General features: G+C 41.1%; 1 protein-coding gene across 1 annotated transcript; it reads right to left on the reverse strand.

The window, feature by feature from the left end:
• Positions 1-1,280: 1,280 nt before the first annotated feature.
• On the reverse strand, positions 1,281-2,751 carry LOC141631069 (uncharacterized). Its single transcript, XM_074443789.1, has 2 exons — positions 2,309-2,751; positions 1,281-1,692 (listed from the first exon to the last, which is right to left on the reverse strand). The coding sequence occupies exons 1-2, from the start codon at positions 2,749-2,751 to the stop codon at positions 1,281-1,283; spliced, it is 855 nt and encodes a 284-aa protein (XP_074299890.1).
• Positions 2,752-11,779: the final 9,028 nt, after the last annotated feature.

Genomic DNA, 11,779 nt, shown 5'->3' on the forward strand with positions numbered 1-11,779 from the left:
TAGAAAAGCAAATAGGAAGGTTTTGACGGATAAAATGGCCATAAAATGTTATAATAGTATGCAAAATAGGCTCAATTAGAGGACTAAATGTGCGCAAATAATGTTCACATCAGGTGTGTTTGTATGATTTGTCCCTTCCCTAGCAGAAAACTTTTACCAACAATCCACAACAATGACAAATAGCACGAATTTAAACCAACTAAATAGTGCAAATCGGATTAACTAGTTTGAGATGAAGAAAGTAAAGGAAAGTTGTTATACCTCCCCGAAATTCCTCAAACTTGCTTGAATAAAGATGGATGATGCGTAAAAAACCCCGTATTGACCCTTAAATCCACTTGTAGAAGCTTCAAATTTACCCGGAAAAAGTTAGGGTTCTTGGGAAATTTGGGGGATTTTTCAGAAATTTGGTGTTTGGATGGTGTTTTGGATGGAACAAATGAGTTGTGTGAAGAATTTGGTTGAAATATTTGAAGTTTGTTGATGGTGAGTAGTGATTTGGTGATTGTTTGAGGGACTGAGAGGAGTTTTGAGAATTTTATCGATAAAAGGGGTTTTTGAATGATGAAGAATGACGGGATAATTGAAGATAAAGGAAACGAATTTGCAGACATGCGTAGGCTGCGCAATATTTGTTCTTTCCTGCGCAATTGGGCACAGCTGCGCTGCTAGTTTGCGCAGGCTGCGCTGAGGCTCGCAGATTCCTCCTTCATTCTTTTAATTCCAATTCCCATACTTAGCCAAATTTTTTGGCTCTTTTTCCCTTGTTCCCCTTTCTCGACTCTCGTCTCCTCTTGGGCACGCCTTCCAAGAGGGTTGTGCAAATCACTACACCATTAACAAACCTCAAGTGCCTCTTGAATTTCAATGCAAATTAAATTATTGAAAACGGAATTAACATGCAATGAAATAAAATACGGAAATGAACTACACTAAGAAAACAATTAAATTGGGATAGAATATTTACAAGTTTTCCGTTGTTTAATGTCGATGGCTCGACATAATGCTTCTTGAAGGTTAATCTTCGTAGACGGGGTCCTCCAATTGAATTTCTTCTTCTCCAAGGTCTTTCATCCCTTCATAATAAACTTTGATTCGTTGCCCATTCACCTTGATCAACTTTCCGAAGTTGGGAGTCTCCACATCCACCGCTCCATGTGGATGCACTTTCTTCACAATATAGGGACCGAACCACCGAGTCCTCAACTTTCCCGGAAAAAACTTAAACCGATTTTGAAATATAAGAACCTTGTCTCCTTCCTTGAAACTCTTCCGAGCTATCATTTTGTCATGCCACACCCTAGATTTTTCCTTGTAGATTGGGCATTGTCATAGGAATCCAACCGGAGTTCCTCCATCTCTTGAATTTGCAACTTTCGATGCAACCTCGCTTCATCTACACTTTGATTAAAAGATTTGATGGCCCAATAAGCTTTATGTTCAACTTCCACCGGGAGGTGGCATGTTTTCCCATATATGAGACGATATGGAGACATGCCAATAGGAGTCTTATATGTCATGCGGTACGCCCATAATGCATCATCCAACCGCTTGCTCCAATCCTTCCTGTCTGGATTCACCGTCTTCTCAAGGATTCCTTTGATCTCACGATTAGATACTTCCGTTTGCCCTTGGTTTGAGGGTGATAAGCGGTGGAGACCTTGTGGAGGACTCCATATTTCCTCAATAATCCTTAAATAACCCGATTGCAAAAATGCGTTCCCCGATCACTTATTATAGCCTTAGGGAAACCAAATCTTGAGAAGATATAGCTTTGAATGAAGCTAGACACGGTCTTGGCATCAGTAACTCTTGTGGGGATTGCCTCCACCCACTTTGAGACATAGTCAACGGTAAGCAAGATGTAAAGGAACCCGCTTGAGTTTGGAAAGGGACCCATGAAGTCGATCTCCCAAACATCAAATACTTCACAAAAGAGTATTGGTTATTAGGCATCTCGTGCTGTCAAGAAATGTTTTCACATCTTTGACACCGATCACAAGTCTTCACATAAGCTTGGGCATCCCGGAAAATACTAGGCCAATAGAAAACACATTCCAAGATCTTCCGGGCGGTCCTTTGAGGACCAAAGTGCCCTCCACAAGCGTACTCACGACAATGTTGGAGGATTGAGGGGATTTCCACATCCGGAATGCAACGGCGGATAATATTGTCTTCGCACATTTTCCATAAGTAGGGGTCATCCCATATGAAGTAGCGGGAGATACTCCTCAACTTGTGGCATTGGCTAGAAGATAAGGATGTGGGAAACTTACTAGTCACCATGTAGTTGACAAGGTTAGCATACCAAGGCTCAACGGCTTTCATAGCATATAAAGATTCATGTGGTAAGCTACCATCCACTACTCCCATGGTCTTCACTAGATCCTCATTAATGTGAAGCCTACTCAAATGGTCGGCTACCATATTGGCACTCCCTTGCTTATCTTTGATTTCGATGTCAAACTCGCTCAACAAGAGAACCCACTTCATTAACCTCGCTTTGGTGTCCTTCTTGTCCACAAGTTGCCTTATGGATTTGTGATCGGTATAAATAATGACCTTAGCACCCAAGAGATAAGCCCAAAACTTTTCAATGACATACACCACCGCCAAGAACTCCTTTTCCGTGGTGGTGTCGTTTAGTTGAGCATCATTTAAAAGTGAAGAAGAATATTGAATCACATGGGCTACCTTCCCCTCCCTTTGACCTAAAACCGCGCGAAGGGAATAATCACTAGCATCGGTCATGATTTCAAAGGGAAGGTCCCATTTTGGAGCTTGAATTATTGGGGCCGTCACAAGCCTCTCTTTCAAAGAATCGAATGCCACCCTACAAGATCATCAAAAAAAAACTCCACATCCTTGTGCAAGATCTTGTACCAGGGGTACGCAATCTTGGAAAAATCTTTAATAAATTTACGGTAGAAGCCCGCGTGTCCCAAGAACGACCTCACGTATCGAGTATTAGATGGATACGGCAAGGTTTTAATCACATCCACCTTTGCCATATCCACCTCAATCCCTCTTCACGACACTATATGTCCTAACACGATCCTGCTACTCACCATTAAGTGACACTTTTCAGAATTTAAAATGAGGTGAGAGTCTATGCACTGTGATAGGACCATAGCGAGGTGGTCTAGACACGAGTCAAATGAGTCCCCATGGATGGTGAAGTCATCCATGAAGACTTCCAAAATACGCTCCACATAGTCCGAAAAGATGTTCATCATGCACCGTTGGAATGTGCCGAGGGCATTGCACAATCCAAAGGGCATGCGGTGGTATGCATAAGTACCAAATGGGCAAGTGAATGTTGTTTTGGATTGATCCTCCGGGTGTATGGGGATTTGAAAGTACCCGGACTACCCGTCCAAAAAACAATAGAATTTTTTTCCCCCTATTACTATGGTTGTGGATTGCTTGGGCATGGAGAGACATACTGCGAGGATGGTCCGTATGATGATGGGGAGTGGCTGGTGGGAGATGGGTTACGTGCGTCACCTTGGAAGACGGTCAAGACTACTACTGAGATTAAGGCGAAGAGCTCTAGATCATTATGTGAGTCCTTTGAGGAGGAAGCATTAGCCAATATGATTGTGAAATTTCAGAAGATAAGAACAAGGGAGAAAAAGGGTGGGAGAGAGAGTAGAGGGACTAAGGAGGAATCTTTGGGATCAGAGGATGTGGATAGACAGAAGGAGAGGGGTATAGAGGGGTTCGAACTGATGGATAATGACAATGAAACGGCCACTACCTTAGGCGAGGTGAGGGACATGGAGAGGGATGGAGTTAGGCAAGAGCAGAAGGGAGAGGAGGCTTATGATAAGCAAGAGGATGATCGGTTGGTGATAGCAGCAGAGAAGGGTGTCACGGGGGGGACATGGGCGAGGAAGAAGAGGAATGTAGGGGATTCGAAGGGGGGAGGTGGGAACGATGTTGGTATTTGTGTTGGAAAGAGGAGCAGGAAGGAAGGGGATTATGAGCAAGAGGGGAATTTAAAGAAGCTTAAATCATTGATGGGTGTAATGCCACCAGAGGCAGAGGTTAAGGAGACTCAACCCCGCCGGGCGTTATGAATGTTTTGAGCCTTAACTACAGGGGGCCGGGCAACCCGACTGCAGTAGGCGCTTTACGTAACCTCATCCGGAGAGAAGCCCCCACTGTACTTTTTTTTGTGTGAAACTAAACTTAGCGGTGTAGAGTTTAGGGGAATTAGAGGGCGTATGTTAGAGTACGATTGTCTAGAAGTAGCTAGTGTTGGTAGGAGTGGGGGTTGGCATGTATGTGGAGGAAGGGGGTCCAGTGTGTGCGTCGATCAACGTCCGTTCATCATACGGGCTTCACAGTTACGGTTGAATATTTGACATGGAGGCTTACGGGCCTCTACGTGTGGCCGGATATAGTAGAGAGGTACTTATCGTGGCAGCTTCTACGTGACTTGGCAGCTCAAGCTAGTGACACGTGGATTTGTATTGGAAATTTTAATGAGGTGTTGTTCTCGATGAAGATGAAAGGTGGGACTCGAGCTCAGAGGCAAATGAACCAAATTAGGGATGTGGTGGACGAATGTGGCCTTTGTGATGTGGGTTATGAAGGGTATGAGTATACATTTGATAATGGGAAAGTAGAGGATGATAACAGGCAGAGCAGAATTGATCGAGCTATGGGTAATGACGAGTGGTTTGGTTTATTTCCGTATGCGAAGCTTTTTCATTTAGATAGGGAATGATCCGATCATGCACCAATTCAACTGAAACTGGATGGACGGGAAGCAGAGGGAGAAAGGAGGAGGAAATGTTTAAATAACTGATAAACTCTGAGTCTCCTCCAGGGTTTCTATGAGGGTTTCATCTAGGCTGCGTCTTTTCTCATCTTTATCTCTTTAGGGCTTATCTCATCGCAACGATGGTGAGAATACGTTTCTTTTCGTTTCTTGCTTTTTCGTCTGTTGAATTATGGTGGAATGCAATAGTCATGAAGGTATGAGTAGAAGGTAGGGGAAGGAGAATATGGGAGAAAATGATTCGTTCGTCTGGGAAGTGGACGATGATCAGGACACAGATCGACAAAATGGTTTCATGCTTGTGGGTAAAATCTGGACACCAAAGGCAATTAACATCAAAGTTGCCATCCAGACCATGTCTAAACTCTATAATACTAAAGGTACGATCTCTAGTAACATCATTGATTCGAAGGAAAAAAATTTCGTGTTTCATTTTGCGAATGAGATGGATAAAGCACGTATTTTGAAGGGTCAGCGAGGGTTGAGGGGGTTATACGAAGAGCGTGGTCCTTGGTCTGTGAGATGAGGGACGAGGGGCAGAGGAAGGTGGAGAGAGGGAAGGGGGAGGTGAAGAAAACACCAAGGGAGAAGGGGTCGTGGACACTGCTTGTGGGTGGCGAAAACCGGGTCCAGGTTGGGTGAAGATCAATACTGACGCTGGCGTTAAGGATAAAATAGGGGTAGAAATGGGAGCCGTGTGTCGGGATGAGGAGGGACGAGTGCAGTTGGGGACGTCGGAGCAGCAAAGAGAGGTTGTAGGGCCCAGTATTGCGGAAGCCATGGCGGTTTTGATAAGTCTCCAGGAAGCTCGTAGGAAAGGGTACCGTGATGTGGTCATTGAAAGCGATTGCCTGGAAGTTATTGAAGTCTTGAAGCAGTAGAAAACAGGGAGAAGTGATATGTTTCTTGTTTTAGATGATATTTATCATGTTTGTAAGGATTTTTATAAGGTCTTGTGGACTTTTGTTCCTAGGAAGTTTAATAGAGTCGCTCATGAATTAGCTCATGCTAATCCATGGCATGTAGGGCGTCGTGTTTGGTCTAGTGAGCTCCCCCGTTATATCGGGTATGTTGCTTCTGCTGATTTGCGTCATATAGAGTAACCCTCTTGAGGCGTTTCTTTCAAAAAAAAAAAAAAAAGATCCATTCAGAACTATCAATAATCTACCCTAATCTTGACAAAGTCTTAAATTGAGTACTTAAAATTTTCGGTGAATCTTGACCTCAATTTTAAGGAAAATTAACCAATGAGTGGATTTCATGTGTCATTTCTTTTTGTTCTTTTTTTTTTTAAAGTCAGTAAAAGAAAGAAGTAAAATGAAAAAGTGGAGTCTAAGGTAACTTTGACGGATAATGTATAAGTGTATGATTATTGGTAAGACCCTGCCACATTATTTTTTCACTAACTTTTATTATTTCTTTATTATTTAGACTAACCTCAGACTTACCTCATATTTTATACATTATCAGTCAGACCCACCTCAGACTCTGTTTTTTCACTTTATACTCGAGAAAATGTGGGCTTTAAGAAAAAAAGAAAAAAAAAATATAAGACATGAGTTTTTTTCATTGGATATCTTCTTTTGAAAGTGGGGTTAAGACTCATGTAGAGTCTTGAATTTCCAAGATCCAACTTTAGACTTTTTAAAACTTTTGTCAAGATTATGGTAGATTATTGGTAGTCTTGAGTGAGTCTTATCTCAAGATTTACCAAAATCTTGTCTGAAGACTACCAATAATCTTACCCTAAAGTCTGAGGTGAATGTGAACAACAAAGAAATAATAAAAGTTAGGTTGTGTTTGGATTGAGAGATTTGGAGGCAAAAGAAATGGAGCGAGTGTAATAACCCAGATTTTCGTAGCTGAGCATTAGACCTAGTGCAGCTGACACTTGACCTAGTAGAGGTGGCACTCGATCGAGTGCCCTCTGGTGTAACACCTCCATTTATTTAGGAGCCTTTAGCTAGATATTCCCAAATAAATAGGACTGTTACCATCTCGGTTTCCCGAGGTAGTGAACAACAAAGTCCAACTCACCAAGTACTTTAAATTAAAACTTTAACAATTACATGTTTATTACAAATTTACCAACTAAAACTTAATATAAAATAATTACAACTCGCAGCGGAAATAAATAAAGTGATCTCATAATCTATGTGTTCTAGACTTCTAGGAAGATTGTCCAAGTCCTCACGCATTCCCATTAGCTCCCAAGTTAGCTAATCTTTAGTACCTGTCAAATCTGCTCCCCATTATGGTTCACCGCAGGTGTTCACGAATACACGGTCAACCGCGAGGTTGATTAGAATAACTAACAAAAGTAAATAACCACGACAATATAACTCTGCAATACATGACTTATTAGCACACTTCAACCGAGCTCTACTCGTTACACTAATCATCCCGCCAATTCATGGCCGGTGCAGCCTCAACCCGAAGGTGAGTAACCACAGACTACATTAACAAAAGGTAATGTATGCCTCAACATATAGTTGATTAATATCCACCAGATGGCCTGCAGACCAATCTGGGGCCCGCCTCGAGTAAACACGATAAATATCGTCTGCCAGAATAAATCTGTTCAACTACTCCACATTACTATAAGTAATGTCTGCCGGAATAAATCTGTTAATATTACAACAATACTCTACCACAATATAACCAACATACTTCAGCCAACACACTCATGTGAAATACAACAATAACACAGCCAGGTGAGTAGTTATCCTACCTCGAAAGCAAGCACTCCAATCACGCAATCCAATACAATACAAATCCAAATAAGCTGTTCAACAATACCGTCACCTAACCATAAATAATAATTATGAATATATACTTATTAATTACATTACTCTTGTTTAATAATTAATAAATTATATTTATTCATTATTTTACTCAATTATAATTTAATTATATTAATTATTCAATTATATTTTAATTAAATTAATTATTTCCCGAGTAAAACAAACCCACCATAACCCGTCATTAAAGGAATAAGTTAACCCAACCTATTAATCAACCCACGTACCCATGCACAAACCCCAAACACCCGTGTATACAATCCCGTATATAGCACATACGCACACCCCTTTTGCAGCCACCATATACGCCCTACAAGCCACCTAGAGGCACCACCCCATCAACCACCACTAGCCTGCACCACCAAGACCCCCGACGACCTCCAACCACCAGCCCAACCGCCAGCCCAACCGCCACAAGCACTCCAAAATATCACGCTCTAACACTACCATGACACAACTAATACCGAAAACCCGTTACATACAACCCCACGTTTAACTACTACCTACGACCACCACCCGCCTCCGACAACTCCACCCAACCTGGACGCCACTAGTATGAAACACAATGCACACACTCACACCCTAAACGCCCGCCATACTGCCACCAGAACCCCATAAAAGCCGCCCTAAACAACCCTCTTCAAATCCCGACACAACCAACATCACACCCTCACTCACCTCTTAAACCACCCTACGACCACCAGTAGCCACCACCGTGGTTTCCCTTGATCCACGGTGGTCGAAACACCAGTCACGACCCCACGCAATAATCCATTACCACCCAGAACCGACACCAACAACCCACGATAGCCCCTCCCCTGTTCTTTCGTAATTTCGGTGAGTCACGTCCTGAATAAGGGTTTAAAATGACACAAAACACACAATACAACCACCCCTCGAAACTCGCCTGAAACCACCCTCTCCCATCGGTCAACTGTGGTCAAATCAGGTCAACGGTGATCCCTGGACATCTACGGTTACAACGGTACTTACGGCTTGATCTATGGTGGTCTAGTTTACAAGTTATAACAAAGCAAATATGTATACATGAGACGGTATGAGAATATTACCTTGAGACGATAAATTCCTTGCTATTCCCCTACTTATTCTCTCTCTCTCTCTCTCTCTCTCTATAAATTATTTTTCAGATTTGATGAATAATAAGGACCACTGTTTGAGGTTTCATCTATTGATATTGGTAGGCTAAGGTTATAAGGAACCAATTAGGAAATATAAAATACATTATTATATTATTATTAGTAGTAATTATTCGATCCTGGCTCATTACTCTATTAATTTACGCAACATACATGGCTGACCCAAGCCCTATAGCACATGGCCCAACTCCAATTCCGTCTTTCTTTATTTTATTATTATATTTATCCCGTCTTATTTTCAATTGTTAAATATAAACGCCTTTAATTAATTATTAAATTACATAAATTATTCTCATAAATTATTATCAAAATATGGGGCATTACATTTGGGCAGCAACCCAGAGCTCCTGTTGTGTGTCACTCGACCGAGTGGATGGTTCACTCGACCGAGTGAACCGAGCACTCGACCGAGTGAGCTTTCGCTATCTCTTATTAGGCGTGAAAGTTGTTTGAATGGAGCCTTATCTTTTAAACCCCATTTTCAGATTTCCTTTCATATTCTCTCTAAAATCTTATCCCCTTATCACTCTAAAATCCTTAAATAATCCCCCTAAGCCTTATCCTAAAGATCTTGTCCATACTTTGAAGATTCACCTTCAAATCTTCATTCTTTCTCATTGTTCATACCTTGTAAGTAATATTTTTGCTATTTCCTCTTTATTCTCTTGGTAGTAAATAAACCATAGTTTTCTAGTATTTGTACTATGGAATTTTGAATTAGGGTTTGACAAATAAGTAGGGGTAATTAAAGGTTAATTTGTATTGTTCATGTTGTAGTAGTTATGGGTAATTGATTAGTAATTAATATGTGTAATATGAGTAATTAGTAGATGATAATAATGGGTTTTATATGGTACAATAGTTTGGAATGTATTGTGATCGTTTTTATGTGGTAATGTAGGATGAGACGGTTTTATAAGACGGTCTTATGAGATGGATCTTACTTATATTGGATAGCTTATGGCGTATGCTAAAAGGTAGGTTTATCCTACCAGGTTTCGATAATGTTTATACTTGCTAATGAGTTCTTTGTCATTGTTTTCCTTAGCATGAATTGTATTGCATAATGTGAGAGTATTTGAGGATGGTTGTGAATCTCAAGTAATGTCGGAAATGCTTTATAACATGGTAATGTTTTATGACGACTTGAAGAGTCGGGATAGTTGAGGAATTAATATTCAAAACATGTTTGGGATTTAGTTTCATGATGAGTCACATACTTGGTTTCGTGTTTCATATTACATACATGGTCATTGTGTTATATTGGAAATTGTTGGTGGTAACACTTTGTTGTTGAGGAGACGTAAGACAGTTGGGAGACCGTCTTACGCTTGAGCCGCCTCTTGGAGCTTCTCACTCCAAGAGGGATGTGTACATTAATGGCTTCAGTATGGAGGGACTCGTGTTGTTGAGGCACGACGTCTAGCATGGGATCCGGTTGGCTTGCAGACCCGGTACCACGGGCGTGTCTTGAATACCTATTTGTGAGGTGCGGTGTCGTGGGCGTGTCCCTGACACTAGTGTGGTTGTGGGTACGGCTGAGCGTGTCTCGGTACCGGTGAGGTGTTGTACAATCATAGGTTATGCATTTCATTGACATGTTGCATACTTACATATTGTGTCATGTGTCATGTTTATTTATTGAAACTGACGTGTTTGGGTTGTGTGTAAATTGTCACCTATTTCCGCGGTGTCCTGTGTCGATCCATATGATATTTCTGATTATATGGAGAGCAGTTATTTACAGGTTGTATTTGGTATCACACGAGAGATGGGACGAGCCTCAGACTCGGAGTCTAGTCGGCATGAGATAGTAACATAGTATTCTTTAGAGAGTCATAGTAGTATGACTTGTAATCTTTATTTATTCATTTATGGTTATGTAATTCATTAAATACTTTATTTATTAATTTTTTCTTAATTGCAACTTCGATTCACCGCGCCGGAAAACCGAGATTGTAACATCCTCCCATGGCCTTGGCTGGGCAAGAAGCGGGGTGTTACAGGTAGAGTAAGGGATTTAAAATCCCTTGTTTGGATAGCAAATAAAGGTGGAAGGAAACGGAGGTGGAGAGATTTGGAAGGATCCAATTTCCCTCCTCCAAACCTAATCAAAATCTGTCCACATTAGGCAAAATTTTGAGGGAAATTGTGTCCAAACATCCATATCCCATTTTGCCTTCCCATCCCCTTACCTCCCTTTCTCTTCCATCCTCCCCCTTCCCCTCCATTTCCCTCCACTTTTGCTATCAAACACATAGAAAATTAATGTTACAGAGTTTTAAGACTTGAAAGAGTCTTGGTGAAAATCTCGATGTGTGCGATCAATCTAAACTATAAGGATCATAATGATAGTGACTTACGAGAGATGTTACACACTTGATGACCCCCAAAACTTCGTAGCACTGCAGCATGTTTGTCTTAATTGATGCATGCAATCCAATTAGAGGTGATTATTCGTGGATTTGGATTGGATATTTTATTATATTTGTCCATTACAATGTGTCTAGTTTGATTGTTTATGTCCGTCCATTAAAATAGGCAAGCTTTCTTAGAGGAGGCAATTGGGTTATTTGGATTTTATTTGGGTCGGGTCGGGTTATATCGGGTTTGAGTCAGCCAATCTTTTTGGGTCAGATCGTTATTGAGTCGGGTCATTACTTCAATTTTTGACAATTAAATTTAGTTTTTAACTATTATTTGGTTTAGTTATTTCATTATTAAGTTAAACGTATCAATTTAAACACTAAATCACTTTAATTTTGTTTAATATTGAGTTTAATAAATGTCGGGTCATCAATTTAATCGGGTCAGTATCGGGTTGAGTCAAAACCCGGTTGAGTTCGGGTCACTAATTATAGGGTCGTGTTGGGTTACGGGTCGTCATCGGATCGGGTTGGGCCAGTTTCGGGTTATAAAATTCTCGGGTTCTATCGGGTCGGGTCAAACTTGCCAGCTCTAGGTTACCTACGGGCTACGGCCTAGGGGCCAGTGGACTTAGAGTTAAGAAAAAAAAACCGTTTATTAACTAA

Source organism: Silene latifolia, chromosome Y, assembly GCF_048544455.1.
Source record: "Silene latifolia isolate original U9 population chromosome Y, ASM4854445v1, whole genome shotgun sequence".
NCBI classification, from domain to species: domain Eukaryota; kingdom Viridiplantae; phylum Streptophyta; class Magnoliopsida; order Caryophyllales; family Caryophyllaceae; genus Silene; species Silene latifolia.